This window comes from Myxine glutinosa, chromosome 1, assembly GCF_964187855.1.
Source record: "Myxine glutinosa chromosome 1, kmMyxGlut1.1, whole genome shotgun sequence".
In the NCBI taxonomy this organism is placed as follows: domain Eukaryota; kingdom Metazoa; phylum Chordata; class Myxini; order Myxiniformes; family Myxinidae; genus Myxine; species Myxine glutinosa.
This window is the reverse complement of record NC_136261.1, coordinates 306,901,282-306,920,809: the sequence shown is the minus strand read 5'-3', so window position 1 is coordinate 306,920,809 and position 19,528 is coordinate 306,901,282. Positions and strand designations below refer to the sequence as shown.

The window sequence follows — 19,528 nt, the reverse complement described above, 5'->3', positions numbered from 1 at the left end:
AAGTAAATAATCAATCACTGCAAGTAAACATCATTACAAGTATAAGTAAATAATCAATCACTGCAAGTAAACATCATTACAAGTATAAGTAAATAATCATAACTTTGGTAATCAAATTCCCTTAGGCATACACCGTCATCCTGCAAGAATCACAAAACATTTCGTTGGTCATTGACTCCTTCCATATTGTTCAATCTATTGCATTTGCATCACAAATATATTTTCAAAACAACACTTCACCATCACCAAGATACAACAATTTCACTTCATTTTCAAGTTTTGTAAAGCATCTGCACCATCTGGCAAAAACGTTTGCCTCCACACAAATGTTGACTTTGTTTGAAAGGAAGGGCTGATCACTTGTGTTTGAATCCAGGTATGAAACATTTTCTCCTAATGTCTTCATAGCTCCTGCACTACTTCGTGTAGGATTTCGCTGTTGTGGTAACATTGCGGAGTCATAGACTGACCCTGCTCTCCTTGTAGCATTCTTGCCACTTTTTGCTGTAAACCATTGTAATTCCTGAACAAGGCCTTCACCCAGTTGTAGTCGACTTGCCTCCTCCCTCATTGTGAGTGGGCAGCAAGTATTGGTGTGACGTTGATTGGCCAGCAAGATGTGGAACAGGGATGCCGGATGCATCCACAATGATGTTGGGACCATGGTGTTCAGGTCATTCATGGTCCTTACCAGGAGCAACCAGCAGAATCGTGTACAGCTGTTGTGACAAGGGCACAGCCGTTTTTTTGCAGCTCCATGCTGGTTCCCCCGACGTTGGTGAAGTAATAACATATGTCCCCGCATTTCACAGAGGTTGCAGGTAAAATGTCGTTGTCCTGCAACTTCTGATGTGATGAATGTTCGAAGCCTTCGAACAAGAGTAAGTGATCGCCCTTCTTTCATATGTTGCAGTGTGATCCAGGCAAATGGTCACATAAATTTCCTTGGTGAAGGTAAGCATTCATCTCCAAGTTACACGGGAGAATGTCTTCATCATTCTTTGAGAAAGAGGGTGTATGCCATGATTAACTTCATTTTTTAGCCACAAATTTTCTTTCTCGAACTTCTTCCCAATTCCGTTAGCACTCCCTTCAAAATGTGATCTCGTCTTATCTTTATGCTCAGTCACATCTGAATCTGCTTTCCGCACACACTGAATCAGATAGGGTACATCTTACCATGAAATCAGCATAATCATGTATATCTTCCGACAGTTTCACATTCAACAATTTGTTGTTTTTCCTTAACACAAAAAGTTATATTCATTTATATGCGTCACACAAATAATATTCAATCAGGTATGTATTTTATTACTAAACTAAGAATAGCATCCACAATTGCTTTCAGGTTAATATAGTTCAAAAATTAACTCATGCAGGTATTTTAGCACTACTCTAAGAAAATAAATTGTATATGATTACAATCACAAACGGGAATACCTAATTCCCAACAACAATTTTCCCAAACCAACAAATTAAGCATAATGTATTATTACCATAATTCCTCTCCACTTTTTTCTTTTCCCTCTTTTTTTTTTTCTTTTTTTTTCCTAACAGTGTGTCACTCGTGGTGATATGAGTTCACTGATATTGTAATTGACACAACTCATAACATTGTCGTTATGCCATTATCTTAATTCTACTGTATTCATTCGCAACATCACTTGATTTAATCTTTTAATCTCAGTAATTATGTCGCCATAAAAGTCTTCCTTTTCTGGTTCCACATTTCTTTCCTCATTTGTCACTTCATGCGTTATCATCGTGTTGTTGGTTACCTTATTCAAACACACCGTCACTAAGGCTTTCAAGCAAGCCACCACTAAAACAATTGCCAATATAACTACTAAACCAACAAACAAGTCTGCTACTCCTTGTATATATTCATACCTATGACATAATTATATGTTGATGACATTCAACATTATATACCAAACTAACAAGCTTCCTAAAAGGTAAATAAAGAAAATCCCTTAATATGTAACATAAATCAGATTATTTGTCTTACCCTGATCCCCCTATCTCCCGGGGTTGAACTCAATCCCCTGATCATGAGTGTAGTTGTGATACATTTTTTCCTCATGTTGTATTAATATCAGCAGGTAATTGTATGTCATGTAGGCAAATAAATGTCACTATCCCAAGTAGGAATATCACATGTTGAAAATGTAATGTTTATCAATGCAAGGGGTGTTAAAATGTAATTCAAATGACTGTAAATCACGACTATCATTTATCTGCCACTGAATGTTCTGCTGGGCTGCTAGGTGCAGCCTCATTTTCTGTGGGATCGTCCACCTTAGCCCCATGTGCATGTTTGCAATGAGGGGCATGAATCCAACTTTCTATTTTGGGTCCATATTTTTTCCTATTCTTATCAATCTCTTATGGTTTGTCATTTCGTTCCACGATACCGCAACCAAAGGTTTTAACCAAAGCTCTACCAAACTATTTCCAATTTGAACAAAAAATGCCAGTGAAACAATGATTCGAAGAATTAACTTCAAGGGGTCAATAAATTTATTCTATAGCCAGATCTAATTTTCCCATCCAATAGTTTGCCTTGACACATGTCATATTATAACACTTTAATAAACCTTCGAAAAATGTTTCCCATCTCAACAAATTTCCTTTTTTCAAATAGCCATGTGTAACTTACGTATTTAACTACAATTTCCTCTCAATTTGTTTGGCCTAACTGGCCGCAAAAGTGGCTGCCAGCATGCAGTACCGTTTTTTATCTACCAAGGAAGTGTTCGTCCACACAAGACCTCTACCAAAATGTTGTTTGTAAAAACAAATCTGGGATTTCTGATTACATGGATGCACACTCTCAGGACATTTTCAGGCTGCTGTTAACAATCCACTACGATAAATTAATTCCTTTACCCACAATCAAATAATTAGTACAAATTGAGGATATTATCCCTATCACATTCTTTTATAGATTCATTATGTTGGATCTAATTTTTCCCAATAATTTTCCACTGCTGTAAGGAAGAACAATAGCTCTCATAAGTCTTAGTAATATCGTACTTAATTTGCCCAGCATCGAATAATTTATTTACTATCCTTTCTCATCTGTTAACCAGTGACTTTGTTTGAACTCCAGAACTGCAAACCCACAATAGTTCAAACCAGCAAAATTTTCTTTACTATTTTCCCATATCATCTATGCCTAAACCACATCCATACATACAGCACAATTTATATGCTGATAAAATTCAAGTTTATATATATAAAAATCCATGAGCAGAGTACTCTGGGAAGTCAGTGTAAGACCTCTCCAAAATTTGGCTAATTTTGTACTCCCACATTTTTATGAAGCTCATATCCATAAATAGCTTTGATTCTCATATAAATTCGATCACAATGGAATCCCAAGATTACTTCCAATTTTTTTTTTTTTATTAATGAATAGCTGCTCATAACTCAGCAAATCAAATCTTTATTCTCCATATCCCTTGACAAAGTGATAATTTTCATAATCAAATTATATTTCTATTTTTTATTTTTTATTTTTTATGAATTCTCTCGATATGCGATCCCTTCCCCATGGAACTATCTATTTTTCAGACAAGGCACACTGTCGGTGTCAACAATCTTGTAAGATTGATACACAAAAAATAACAACAAACACAAACATTGATACACAAAACACACACACACGCATGCATTATGCATATTTGTTTGCGTTGGAACCATTATTTACAGATCAGGTTGGGTGTCAGTTTTGTTTCATTTTCATAAAATTTGTCCTTCAATTTTATAAATGCTAATACGCAAATGGACCAAAAAGTTTATTTTTTTTTAAAAACCCCTATGATGTCACATTGAAATTACCCTTTCAGTTCCCACCATAATTTATCCAAATTTGACTACACACCCATTTGCATGTCAGTCGACCACTGACCTATCAATCATGCGGAACACTAGTCCGAAATTCCCACCTGATCATCATGTGACCCTTGTCACTTGGTTTCAAAAATTTGCAAAGCAATTGTTCCAACTTTGTAAATTTAAAATTGTGTGCCCAACATAAAAGATCCAATTTCGGCATTTGATCAATTAATTACTAATTTGCTTACAAGCAAAAGAAAAAATGAATAATTCTTGCTCCGAAAACTTTTCAGACCCAAGAATCATCGACAGTTATTCATGTTTGTCCAGTAATCTAATTTGTTGAGGCCAATTGTCATTTGGGATTTGTCGCAATGAAGGCCTAATCATTGTCTGAGGTATCGGTCAGCACTGGTACCCTTGATCTTGGTTTACCCTATGAACTTGTCTTCCTTTTGGTATACGGACATCCTCTTTTCCAATGTCCCATCCGTCCACACTTGAAACACCGGTTTCTGTCGTTGCCTGGTCTGTGCACCTGTGCACTTGTATTGCTGGGCTGCATCTCTACATCCCTGAGTTGCCACTGCAATCTCTCGTTATCTCCTGAAACACGAAAAAATTCTCTGTACCGTCCTTTTTGGGGAGACAACTGGAAATCAGATGGGACAACTGTCACTTTCATTCCTAATTTCGAGGGCAGTTGTGCATTTGTCTCCTCCACTGTATCCTGTATCCTTTTTATTTTAAGTTCTAGATCCGTTATCCGTTCTTGCTGTTCCCGTTGTCTGGATTCACCATCCCAAAGATGGAATGCAAGCCAGTCTACCGTTAGATTCTGTCTCTTCCTGGCTTTCAATCTTTGTTCCAATCTTTCCAATCGACTTCGCTCAAATGTACCATCTCTTGGAAACTCCTCATCATGTCCCTTTGTCCACAAATACCAATTTTCGACCTGCCTTATAGCTTCGGCACCATAACGGTCGTACATATGATGTGTACAAGTACCTTTTTGTGGAATCTCTGGTTGTCCATGTGTATTCTTGCAGGCTCCATTTCCCATTCTGCCTTTTATCAAAGTAGCGTTGGATGTGTTGTAGTTTGTTCCTCTAAAGCTTCACTCGTACCTCCAGGAAGGATCTCTCCACCTGTTCAAATGGTGATTTCCAGAGAATCTCCCTCACCTGTGGCTTTTGCACAATCCAATCTCACAGATCAGTATTTGCAGATGAGCCAGAGGGTCAGTATGAAATGGGTGAATCCTCAGGTGTTGGATTCAATCACCGTCCTCTGTTGACGGGGAAATCACACAATGGTAACCGCACATATATATCTGTATATAAACTCACCACCTTGCTCAATTTTCCAAGGTTGTCTTCACATTGATAATATCTCACAAAGATATCAAAGCTTCTTTCTTGAGACCGCATTTTCATCAATCAAACAATCAATATATTCAATTCAATTTATTCAGTTCAATTTATTCAGTTCAATTTATTCAATTAAATTCAATCAATTAGATTCAATCAATCAACAATTCAATCATTTATTCAATTTCAATTAATTCATCAATATTCATCAATAAATCAAATTAATCATTTTGGATGACTCCTTGCATAAGCCCTTTCCCCAATGATGTCAGGACAGGTCCATCCATTGACTGAGATCGAATCTCATCGGTCGTCACCTCTGGTTCGTACCTCATGTCAATTGATGAATCACCGTCCTGTCCTAGGGTCATATCTGACATATTTCCCCATTTTGCCTGGTCTCCACAAATTTTCTTTGCAACCACTAAAGGCAACTCATCCTTCATTCGTGAGACAGCCAACATGGATGGCAGATATTAAAGTTCATTGGGAAAAATATCTCATCATTTTTTCTTTTAATAGTACCCAAAATCTCTTGGCAATATAAATTTCGTAAAACTCCTGAAATAAGACTGTAACATTCCTTCAATCATGCTAAATTTTGAAACTCCATCGCTTGTAACACCCAATTTATCCCATAGGCTTGAAAGTTCTTTCCCAAGTTCATGCAATCATTCTGCATTTGAACCCTATGATATCATTCATAATAATCATCATAATTTTATAGTCATGGTCATATCATAATCATCTATTTAAAACGAACATTTCCTTTATCACCACAGCTATGTGGTATAATCAACAATAGAATAAAACTGTACATAGCAACAGGCTACCTCATGGCCACTTAGTATACCTATTGACAATAAGTCATAACAATATCGAATAATCATTGAACAATTCAAAAAATCGCTTCCACTGCTCCAGCCGCAGCATTCGTCATTTTGTCTGCTCATCCGCGTGACCAAAACGAAATAAAGGGAGCTCAACCATTACACAGCGCTTTTAATGGCGCATGCCATAGGAACTCAACGCAATTTCGACTCGGCCAGAAAAACGAGCAAATTTTGCAGGATGTTAACTGGAATTAGCCGTGAAAATATATACAAAATACACAAAAATACACACCCACAAAAATAAACAACAAAACCCAAACAAACCCAAGGTCGACCCTCTTACACAGTAAATTACATCATTTCAGCATCGTATTGATTGCTGAAATATTCCAAGGTTTATACACACCTTAAAAGAGGTATGCGTGGTGTTGCCCCCTCCCACGTTTATTCCAGGGTTTATACACACCTTAAAAGAGGTATGCGTGGTGTTGCCCCCTCCCACTTTTAATTCCTCATTAAATTCCTCATTAAATTACTCATTAAATTACTCATTAAATTACTCATTAAATTACTCATTAAATTACTCATTAAATTACTTATTAAATTACTCATTAAATTACTCATTAAATTACTCATTAAATTACTCATTAAGTTACTCATTAAATTACTCATTAAATTACTTATTAAATTACTCATTAAATTACTCATTAAATTACTTATTAAATTACTCATTAAGTTACTCATTAAATTACTCATTAACTTACTCATTAAGTTACTCATTAAATTACTCATTAAATTACTTATTAAATTACTCATTAAATTACTTATTAAATTACTCATTAAGTTACTCATTAAATTACTCATTAACTTAACTTACATAGTTTCAGCATTGTATTGATTGCTGAAATATTCCAGGGTTTATACACACCTTAAAAGAGGTATGCGTGGTGTTGCCCCCTCCCACGTTTATTCCAGGGTTTATACACACCTTAAAAGAGGTATGCGTGGTGTTGCCCCCTCCCACTTTTAATTCCTCATTAAATTCCTCATTAAATTACTCATTAAATTACTCATTAAATTACTCATTAAATTACTCATTAAATTACTTATTAAATTACTCATTAAATTACTCATTAAATTACTCATTAAATTACTCATTAAGTTACTCATTAAATTACTCATTAAATTACTTATTAAATTACTCATTAAATTACTCATTAAATTACTTATTAAATTACTCATTAAGTTACTCATTAAATTACTCATTAACTTACTCATTAAGTTACTCATTAAATTACTCATTAAATTACTTATTAAATTACTCATTAAATTACTCATTAAATTACTTATTAAATTACTCATTAAGTTACTCATTAAATTACTCATTAACTTAACTTACATAGTTTCAGCATTGTATTGATTGCTGAAATATTCCAGGGTTTATACACACCTTAAAAGAGGTATGCGTGGTGTTGCCCCCTCCCACGTTTATTCCAGGGTTTATACACACCTTAAAAGAGGTATGCGTGGTGTTGCCCCCTCCCACTTTTAATTACTCATTACATCGTTTCAATTAAAAACATCGCTTCTACTGCTCCAGCCGCAGCATTCGTCACTTTGTCTGCTCATCCGCATGACCAAAACGAAATAAAGGGAGCTCAACCATTACACAGAGCTTTTAATGGCGCATGCCATAGAAACTCAACGCAATTTCGACTCGGCCAGCAAACGAGCAAATTTTGCAGGATGTTAACTGGAATTAGTCGTGAAAATATATCCAAAATACACAAGAAATACACACCCACACAAATAAACAACATTTATTCCGTTCAACAGAACAAACATTTCCTCTATCATGACATGCATGTCTTCAAAATTATATGACCAAGAGAAAAAGTAAAACTAATTAACACTGCGGGCAGTGATGATCCGGGGACCATACCGCTCCATCCTGATTGGACGAGTGCATGCTAGAGTCGTTAACAACGACAGTCCAGATCCGATTGTTCAAAATTTCAACTCAATCGATCGAAAAAATGAACGCAGGGATGCATTTTAAAGGTGCAGTGGCACTAACTGAGTTGCCACGAATATGGCCACGAAATTGCCAATATGGCCATCACAAAATATTTTCCTTAATCAATTGGCTCATAGCATAACCAATCTGCAAGTATTTCATCCGAAGATGTATCTCTGAGGACTTTTAATTAAATAAGTCATTTATAAATCAACGAGTTAATTTATTATATGATTAATCAATAAATCAAAATTTTCCTTGACAGCCACATCACTTGGTCAGTGTCATGTCCAAATATCAGCTTCCTTACTCAAAAGGTGCCTGAGTTAATGTAATGTAATTACTGTAATAAGATTACTGCAATTACTGTAACTAGGACGTGCCCGTACGTGGGTGCCCGTTCCTTGCCAAAAAAAAAAAAAAAAATGTCTGGGCGTGCCCATGGGCGTGCCCGTAAGTGCGTGATGTGACCGTACAATGAATGTATCGTCCCGACGCCGCAGCTCGGATGGCGCTGCAGTTAATCGGGCCTGTATCGGCAGAGTTATTATAAACGTGTACTACAATCGATCGTACCTTACAACAATCAACACAGATTGCAACGTCAAATAAATGAATACGCTCTCAAATGTGCCGTCCGAGGCAGCGTCTGCTCGCCACATTCAGCATCAGTACGTCGTCACTATGACTATCCGTAAGTCCGGAAGTGACGTCCTCATTTGACTGTCCGGAAGGTCGCATATCGCAGTTACGATGAATCGCAAATTAGTTTTAATTAGTTTTAAAACATAGTTTAACGCCAACATAGCGCCAACATAGTTTGCCAACGTGAAATAAATGAATACGCTCTCAAATGTGCCGTCCGAGGCAGAGTCTGTTCGCCACGTTCGGCACACGTGATAGCTCGCTGCTCTCTGATTGGTTGAATCGTTTTTTGGACATAGCTCGGTAACTACTTCTCCGATTAATATGAAACCTTGAAAAGGTACATCCTCAGGTCCCCAGCAATATACCTGGCAAGTTTCAAGTATATTGGACCCGTGGTTGTCGAGAAACAGCGGTCACAGACACACATACACACACACATACACACACACATACACACAGAGATTACTGGAATTATAGATAGATGATTACTGTAATTACTGTAATTACCGGAACTGTAATTACTGTAATTACCTCAGGTAATTACTGTAATGTAATTACTGTAATTTAATAAGAAATGTAATTAATTAAATAAGTACTTCATTAATCGCTAATAATTAAATAACTCGTGAATTCTTATCCGATTTACTTAACATTTGAGTGTCCCCAAAACGTTGGAGCAAAACGTTGCAACAACGAAAGTGAAACGTTGTAGCGACGTTGTGGAAACGTCAGCAAAACCCAACATTTGAATGTTCCCAAAACGTTGGAGCAAAACGTTGCAACAACGAAAGTGAAACGTTGTAGCGACGTTGTGGAAACGTCAGCAAAACCCAACATTTGAATGTTCCCAAAACGTTGGAGCAAAACGTTGCAACAACGAAAGTGAAACGTTGTAGCGACGTTGTGGAAACGTCAGCAAAACCCAACATTTGAATGTTCCCAAAACGTTGGAGCAAAACGTTGCAACAACGAAAGTGAAACATTGTGGCGACGTTGTGGAAACGTCAGCAAAACCCAACATTTGAATGTTCCCAAAACGTTGGAGCAAAACGTTGCAACAACGAAAGTGAAACATTGTGGCGACGTTGTGGAAACGTCAGCAAAACCCAACATTTAAATGTTCCCAAAACGTTGGAGCAAAACGTTGCAACAACGAAAGTGAAACGTTGTGGCGACGTTGTGGAAACGTCAGCAAAACCCAACATTTAAATGTTCCCAAAACGTTGGAGCAAAACGTTGCAACAACGAAAGTGAAACGTTGTGGCGACGTTGTGGAAACGTCAGCAAACCACAACATTTGAATGTTCCCAAAACGTTCCAACAACAAATGATCACAAGTAATTATCACATTGCAATGACCTCTAAACATTCCTAAACCAATAAGCTAGTCTGGTGATGCCAAATACCCCACACCCCTGTCATCCCAGAAGTCACTGTTTGCCACAACCATTATTTGGAAGTCTTTTGCTGTCAAAACTCAATTTCTCTGCTGTCAAAGGCCCAAAACCCGGCCTCTGTGACTTCTCCGCCAATTGTCACTTTCTCTTGACAAAAACAAACATCTTCTATATTTATCCCATTAAAATCCCATTAAAATCCCATTAAAATCCCATTAAAATCCCATATCTTGTCACCCTTTGCATTGTTGAAAGCAATTAATTCCATAACTCAATATTACCTCACATCGTTACATCCTTACATCCTTACATCCTTACACCCAGAGTTCTATACAATACCCAGTTTCAGAGAGTAAACAGTTATATACTTTTTCATTATTTTTCCATTTAACTTGTTCAAAGAACGTTCATTTCGCAAAATCGAACCAACCACAACCTTCGCCATTAATATCTATTGTAAGCGTGCCGAATCAATAAGTATCACTTTTCCTATGAGCCTCGACCAGAGGGTGGTTGTTACTCACAAACACTCGTCGCTAGCTGTTCCATTGTCTGTTGATTTTCATTCTGCTGCCTATTTCCATTGAGCCATCAGAGTGGAATTTGGAATTTTTTATTTCTCTGAGCTCATGAAAGTGGTGACATTGGGTGGTCTGCCATTGCTTTTCCACAAAAGCACTTAATTATTGTCCTTCATTCAACCGTGAAGCATGTCTCAAAGGCTTAGTGATGGACCTGGACAAAATTTGATGCAATTTTCATCCAATCGCCATCTTTCATAATAATTCTGGACCGGTATGAGATGGGGTTGTCTGTCATGAATTTATTTGTTGATCGAACGAGTTTTAGACATGGCGGGAAAACTGAAAAAAAAAATTTTTTCTCTCCTCCACCCCTTTTTTTTTTTTTTTTTTTTTTTTTTCCTTACTTTGGACCCACGGCTTTCGTCCTACACAATTCCGTTTAATTTGTCTAAATCCGACCAGTCGTTCCAAAGATATAAGCCGTTTTGTCACAATACCATAAATTGGAATGAGGTAAAAATATATATATATAAATATAACTCCATTTCCCGGCTCCCTGTCGCACGCCGAGCAAGTCGCGTGCTTTGAGCAAGTGCAAAAAAAAAAAACTACTTTACACGTGTACGGGTGTGTAAACGAGTGTACCGGCCTTACACGACTTGGAAGCAGATGGTCTCATGGTGCACTCACGGGCCATCCGCTCCCAGTTCACAGCCAGGCCCTTAATAACCAGCGTATCTGCGTGACTATGCACTTAATCTTCGCAAAGACGCAGTCTCAATCACACAGGCGAATGCAGGCAGACATTCGTTCGCTTCGCGCACATCAGTGGCGCGTGTCAGAAGAATTACGCAGCGCAGGAAAAATATGTATTTTACAGAAATCATGAGAAAAACACGAATAATAGCTACAATCGTTTAAAACGTTCCATCTTAATCATACAAAAAATGGTTCTTTGGGTAGTAGCCACAGCACCCGGGAGTACCAGCTCAGCAATGGTTCTTTGTGATCCACTACCCAGCACCCTAGACCAACTCAAATGGATCTCTGTGTCGCGAGCACATCACCGGAGCCAAAAGGTCTCATCTATATCTTCCTTCTGAGGGCTCTCCTGCACCAATAGTGCGTGGAGAAGCCCAAACACCACTTTCTCCATATACTGAACATACAAAATAACTATACACATAACTATTCCCAAGTTCGTAAATCATACTGGACAAAAACAAGACACACTCACCTTTAAAGGTCTTGTATGTGTCCAATTGATCTCAGCGGTGCCTCCAAATTGTAGGGGAAATGGTGCGGTGAGACTCAAGACTCCAATGACCGGACACAGGTTCTACAAAAGGTCTGGTTTATTAACTGGTTATTCACTTTATTCCATTGGTAAATAATACCGTTTAACTCAATGGACCAGGTTAACTCTATCCGCATGGTCCTTCTCGTTCGGCCGATGTTCCTCCGCCATTCCCGTCGGGCAGAGGTTCTGAGTATGAGTGCTCTCTCTCAGCGCTGCTCACAGGGTTCCGTTCCGTTCCGTAGGTCAGAGCTTCTGGTCACAAGTCTCCTGACTCATCGTTTGCTCTGGTTTTTATGGGCCTTGTCGCGCTAATCCTTTCTCCGCTAATGCCCCGAGGTCATGCATGCACCGAGTCCTGGCATCAGCTCGCTCCCCTCCTGCTGCGAGTTCCGTTTACCAAACGATAGGGGGGTGCTCCAGCCTGGGGCTGTGACCAGGTGGACAAGAGATTACCATGTTCGTGCACATTCTTGGCATCCATTTACGAAATCGTTACCAGTCTTTAATCAATGAGTTACCAGTGCCAATCAATAAGTTACACTGAGTTACACTTCCACAGCGGCCATATTGAAAATCGCAGCGCGCCCATTTCGAAAGGAACCTTCCTCTACTCAACCCCAACACACACATACACTGCAAAAATTGATTGAATTGGACAAGCCGTTCTCCTTGAAATGGACAGAAACCAAAAGCGGGCGGGCGTCCGTCAAGACGACATCCTGACGACAATACCCTTTAGCCCATTGGGCTGAGGGGTGAAAACGTGCAGCCTGGTTGGTGCTTCGCTCATTTTTGCAATGTTCAAAGTAAAAAGATTAAAATAAATTATTTGCAGAAGCAATACCAATTGACAATTTTCAACCATTTTGAGTTATTTCGAGGCTTTTTCACCGTTTTCCTTTTTTATCTATTTCATATTGTGCTGTTACTCCTTATAGGCCTTGACATTCACATTCATTCGCTACTGGTAAGGTGTACACCATCAATGAGTACACCATCCTACAAAGGGGACGTTAAGTTGGCTGTCCTGTCTGCTTTTGCTGGAGGATGTGAAATATCGCACAGTGCTTTTTGAAAAGAGCAGGGCATTGTGTGCTGGTAACAATGCCAAATTGCCATCCGAATGTGCACATCAGGCACTGTTTCAACAGCGCAGCTGCACCTCGGTTGAGATTCAACCAGCAGCCGAATTTGTGATTTACAGTAGATCCCTGTCCAACACGTTTTCACGAGAAGAATTACTGTCTCCGCCACCAAAGGTGGATGAAGGTTATGTTTTCACCCAAGCCTATTTATTTGTCTGTTTTGTTGTAGATGGATTCAGCCGAAATTTGGTGGGGAGGTTGGGACGAAATTATTAGATTTTGGTGAAGATCTGGATCTGAGAATTTTTATGTGATTCTTCACCCATGAGTGATAGGGCTAAAAACGGTATCTATATTAAATAATAGCGTAAGGACTCGACTTTGTTATCCCTTTTACGCCGCACCCAGTGACCCGATGCCCACGGCACTAATGGATTTACGATCTACGAACCGCGCTCTTTGTTTATCACATACAGGCAAACTCGAAAAATCTGAATTAGCCGACGTTGGGGCCCAAAAGCATCCGATTAACTGCCGATACGACGCCATCGTATAGGCGTCTGCTGGGTGAAGGCGAAGCAAGCCGTCCGCTGATTGGACAGGGGAAGGCGACAGCAAGCCGACCACTGAGTGGACAATCCCAGAGTGGTGCTATGCCGATTCCTATTACGAATCCATTCATCTTTCAAAAGTATATCGTAGCGTTGTCATTTAAGTAGATTGCAATAAATAGGTTGTTCATATACGCACTCTTCATTCTCATCTTTCTTCCTAACTCTTACTCGGACAAGCAAATCCCCTATGCCATCCATAATGGTACACTTTATCCATACACCACATCCTCCCTTCCGTGGATGTTCCACGGGTTTCGGCTAGTATAGCATGATTTCTCAAAAAGTTTGGATGGATGATTGGATGAGTTGGGTAAGTGACAATAACAAGCCGATTAGATTTTGGTTCAGGTTCAGATCCACATCCAGATCCAGCCTATCAGTGGGATACAAAATGTTTATGTTGCTATTTCTTTGGTATCCCCTCCCTATAGAACAAGCTTCCTTAACCCACTCCATTGTTTTTCCTCATATTCTGTACGATATAATACACTTTGTCTGATAATTTTGTTTATGAATCCAGACTAATGTAAAATTTTGATCCTTCCCAGCGCACTGGTGGGGAGACCAAAAATATGCTAGAGCGTAAGAGAAGGGAGCTGTATCGAGTCATCGATGAAATTGTGGACCTGATGAAGAAGCGAGTTAATGACAAGGAAGGAATGGAGCTTTATCATCTTAATCAGAAGGTTCACAAGTTACAGAAAGAAATGGATATCCTCCGGGAAGCAGAATCCGCCTTGCAGGCGGCTTTGCAAGATTTGGAAGCAGTTACCTTTTTAAAGGTTGGCTTGATCACACAGACAAACGACTTCAAGTTGTACTTCAATTTTTAAAGTTATACTTCAAGTGAGATTGGATGGGACAAAGTTAAGTGGGATGGGATGGGACCAAGTTGAGTGAGATGGGATGGGACCAAGTTGAGTGAGATGGGATGGGACCAAGTTGAGTGAGATGGGATGGGACCAAGTTGAGTGAGATGGGATGGGACCAAGTTGAGTGAGATGGGATGAGACCAAGTTGAGTGAGATGGGATGGGACCAAGTTGAGTGAGATGAGATGGGACCAAGTTGAGTGAGATGGCATGGCACCAAGTTGAGTGAGATGGGATGGGACCAAGTTGAGTGCGATGGGGTGGGACCAAGTTGAGTGCGATGGGATGGCACCAAGTTGAGTGAGATGGGATGGGACCAAGTTGAGTGAGATGGGATGGGACCAAGTTGAGTGAGATGGGATGGGACCAAGTTGAGTGAGATGGGATGGGACCAAGTTGATTGAGATGGGATGAGACCAAGTTGAGTGAGATGGGATGGGACCAAGTTGAGTGAGATGAGATGGGACCAAGTTGAGTGAGATGGCATGGCACCAAGTTGAGTGAGATGGGATGGGACCAAGTTGAGTGTGATGGGGTGGGACCAAGTTGAGTGAGATGGGATGGCACCCAGTTGAGTGAGATGGGATGGGACCAAGTTGAGTGAGATGAGATGGGACCAAGTTGAGTGAGATGGGATGGGGCCAAGTTGAGTGAGATGGGATGGGACCAAGTTGAGTGAGATGGGATGGGACCAAGTTGAGTGAGATGTGATGGGACCAAGTTAAGTGAGATGTGATGGCACCAAGTTGAGTGAGATGGGATGGGACCAAGTTGAGTGAGATGTGATGGCACCAAGTTAAGTGAGATGGGATTGGACCAAGTTGAGTGAGATGGGATGGGACCAAGTTGGGTGAGATGGGATGGGACCAAGTTGAGTGAGATGGGATGGGGCCACGTTGAGGGAGATGGGATGGGACCAAGTTGAGTGAGATGGGAAGGTACCAAGTTTAGTGAGATGGGATGGGACCAAGTTTAGTGAGATGGGATGGGACCAAGTTTAGTGAGATGGGATGGGACCAAGTTAAGTGAGATGTGATGGCACCAAGTTAAGTGAGATGGGATGGGACCAAGTTGAGTGAGATGGGATGGGACCAAGTTGAGTGAGATGGGATGGGACCAAGTTGAGTGAGATGGGATGGGACCAAGTTAAGTGAGATGTGATGGCACCAAGTTAAGTGAGATGGGATGGGACCAAGTTGAGTGAGATGGGATGGGACCAAGTTGAGTGAGATGGGATGGGGCCACGTTGAGGGAGATGGGGTGGGACCAAGTTAAGTGAGATGTGATGGAACCAAGTTGAGTGAGATGGGATGGGACCAAGTTAAGTGAGATGTGATGGAACCAAGTTGAGTGAGATGGGATGGGACCAAGTTGAGTGAGATGGGATGGGACCAAGTTGAGTGAGATGGGATGTTGTGGGAGTGGGATTCAGCAAGCTGGGAAACGGTCGGATAGCAGGATAAACTCGTATGGAGTTTGTTTGGGGGTAATTAAAGCATATTAATCAAATTAAACATGCATTGTTAAATTTCTTACTCGATTCCAACATAGTTCTTTAAGTTTTATAGTTCTTCTTCTTGACCATCTCTGTTTCTTTTCCTGCCTTTGCAGCACAACGAGGATTTTCAGCACAGGTAAGGCTAGATGGATGATGAAAGGTACATCGCACATCGTAACCTTACTGCTGCCTCTCCTGTGTTTTCATCATATAAGATAACTCACTGTGTTAAGTGTTTTCAACATCAACAACAAAGATTGTATGAAAAGACACCAACACGGTTCTGATGATTACATATTGTTAAGAAAGTGGTCATTTTTCTGTGTAGTTCGATAAATGACGTCATGTTTTTCTCTCGTTCGGATAATTTGATTCGTATTTCAATTTGCAAGTTTGTTTTAAATTTATTCAAGACGTTTTCCACACTGCATGTTCCACCATCAGCCTGGAGGAGGGCTCGACATATGAACATGCACTTACACGTCTTCTTTCTATGGCTAATTCAAATAGACCGCTGCTGCTGCTCGTCAATTGATTGGTGAGCTAGTTTCATCAGGAACAGTGGAGGGAGCATGGAGAGTAAGGATTCAAGGAATGTGCCAGCAACAGTCTTCCACAGCTGAGAAACTGAGAAACCTGATGAAGCTGAGAAACTGAGGGTAACAGCTGAGAAACACAGCGATACAGGCGCAGTCTTCCACAAAAATCAAATGAAAATCATTGCAAACAAGAAACTTACTGTTTTTAAGAACATCGTATAAAGGCCACAAAAAACATGCAGGAATAACTAATTTAATGTGTTAATTAAGATGGTGTAAAAGACGGTGCATCATCGGCGGTAAACTTCTGATTCAATGGTTTGGTTTTTTTTCTACAGACTTTAAAACTTTCATTTATTTCAATTGAACGATATATTTGAACAATGTAGAACACAGATTGCCCTAGTGCCACTTAGAAAAGCCTCCAGTTTAGCAGTACTTTGGCAAAAATGTACGCCGTCTCGACCAATCAAATTCGCCGCGCGCTTTGAAGGTGGAGGAGCAGTGAGTTTCGGACAAAAATGGCGGCTTTTTCTCGAAAATATATATTGTGCTCGCAAACGCAAAGCAAGAGTGGAAAAGACCCTTCCCATGTCCCTTTGCTGAAGACTGCGTGGGATAGTTTTTTTGTTGTTTTTTTGTATACAACATCGAGGCTCGTGTAAGAGCTAACATTAATCACAAAAAACAAACGGACACATAAAAAACATAATAAAGGGAGTGGGAAACTCTCTAGTGTTCCTTCTTGTTTTTGTGTCCGGATAAATTGTTAATTTTTAATCAAGGTGATGTTACTCGTTTGCTTGTGTGGTGAAATTAGAGTTTCAATGAAATAAACTAGAACCGCTACTTTATAACTGCCTGCAGTGATGACTGGTTTCCTCCGCCATCCCGCTTTCGTCCAACCCCGCATTCAAATTATTTCTCACACACACACACACACACACACACACACACACACACACACACACACACACACACACACACACACACACACACACACACACACACACACACACACACACACACACACACACACACATCCCCGTACACACACACACACACACATCCCCGTACACACACACACACACACACACACACACACACATCCCCATACATACACACACACACACACACACACCTACACCCACACACATGCACACAGGCTTACTTGAGGGTTCTCCATGTAAAATGCGATGGTGTCATATTTTCGTCAAAAATAGTCAGAATTTTGCCACATCTGTTTTGGTCGAGTGTGAGTATACCCTAGCGACTGCCAAATCTGAAATCAGAATTTAATTTGAGGTTGAAATGAGCACGTGAGGTTGCTCCCCCTTCCCCACACGTGTGTACAGTGTGTTAATTAATTAATTTCCCACTTGATCTGAGGTAACTCGACCATATTTTATCCGATTTTCACCGGGTTTGTGGTGGTCGAGTATTCAACTACCTTAGCGACGACCAAATCCGAAAGCCGCATTTAGTGATTTTTTAAGAAAATAAACCTGAAAAATTGCACTGCTAGAATCTGTGGCATGGCATGAGAAGCTCATCAAGTTTCTTCTTCATCACACAATAACATCTAGCTTCCAGACCGTACATCCAATCATCTTGAAATTTTGCACACGTATTCCATTTCATGACTTCTACTTTATTATAAAGTTTCACATCGATCAATGAAGCGGTTCAAGAAATAGAATTTTGAAAATATTTTCGTTTAATTATTTATCACTGCCATTCCATGTGAGCTATCGCAAATTCCAAAATGGCATTTTATCATGCCGACATGGGGAACATAATTGTGAAGTTTCCATTCGATATGATAAAAAAAATGAGGGAGGAGCTAGGTTTTAAAGGTTTACGCTTCAAAACGTCATAATTCCGAAATGATGTGACGTACGGAAAAAATGAACTTTTGTTCGTCTTGGGCATCTGACCATGCCTGAAAAGTTTGGGCTCGATCTGTTCAGCCGTTTCGGATAAAATGGATTTTTAGTGGTTTTTTGGGGCTCTTCATCAAAAACAATATGGCGGCCGAACCACGTTACCTACGATGTCATTATAATTTTTTTTCTGCATCAATTTATATCGAGATGATACTCAAGAAATTTCATCCTGATCGATGAAGTTTTTTACTTGTCGAATTATGATATCATAACGGAGGCACCTGTGACATCATCATTCACATATATTATTCTGCATGGAGAGTACTCAATGAGATATGTCTCAATTTTTTCTGTGCAGCGGTTTTGGAGATAGAGGTGCGATTTTTTTCGGTTTTTCCAACATGGCGCCCGTACCACATGACGTACGACGTCATAATTACCATTATAAGATTCTACAGGCCAAGGCGCTCGCTCCTATGATGAAAAGTTCCTGTCATTCGGTCCAACTATTCCAGAGAAAATGATTTTAAAAGGAAATGATTCTGAAAAATAGCAGTAGCACTATCAGTTACATGGCCTGAGAAGAAAAGGTGTTGCGTTTCTTCATCTTTCAATAATAACGACTTTTAGCTTCCAGACCGTACAACCAATCAACACTTATTCCCCTTGATGAGAGCAATATTACATTAATATGTCAAGTCGACCAATGCAGCGGTTCAAGAGATAGAAGCTTTAAAAAAAAAATTTGTTCAATTATTTATTGTGGCTAAACCATGTGACTTGTCAAAGCTTCCCAAGTAACGTTTTAACTTCACCACATGTGGGACGTTTTTGTAAAGTTTCTACTGGATATCTTCAAAAATTAGGAAGGAGATAGGATATAAAGTTTATGCTTAAAAATGTCATAACTTTTTGTTTGTCATGGGCATGCGATTCTGCCTGCAAAGTTTGGGCTCCGTCTGTTCAGCCATTGCGGAGAAAAAGGGGTTTTAGTGTTTTTCACGAAAAACAATATGGCGGTAAAACCATGTGACTGTATGACGTTGAATTTTTTTGCGTTCTGAATTTTTTTCATTGAGGTCATGCACAAAAAAAACAATCATATT

At 39.7% G+C, this 19,528-nt stretch overlaps 1 protein-coding gene across 1 annotated transcript in view; it reads left to right on the top strand.

Moving 5' to 3' along the window:
* Positions 1–19,528, top strand: part of LOC137439735 (tripartite motif-containing protein 14) — a 76,281-nt gene that overhangs the window by 39,795 nt on the left and 16,958 nt on the right. The window contains exons 5-6 of the mRNA XM_068135785.2: positions 14,177–14,410; positions 16,111–16,133. Coding sequence (XP_067991886.2) covers positions 14,177–14,410; positions 16,111–16,133 — 257 coding nt within the window. The remainder of the gene's footprint in view (positions 1–14,176; positions 14,411–16,110; positions 16,134–19,528) is intronic.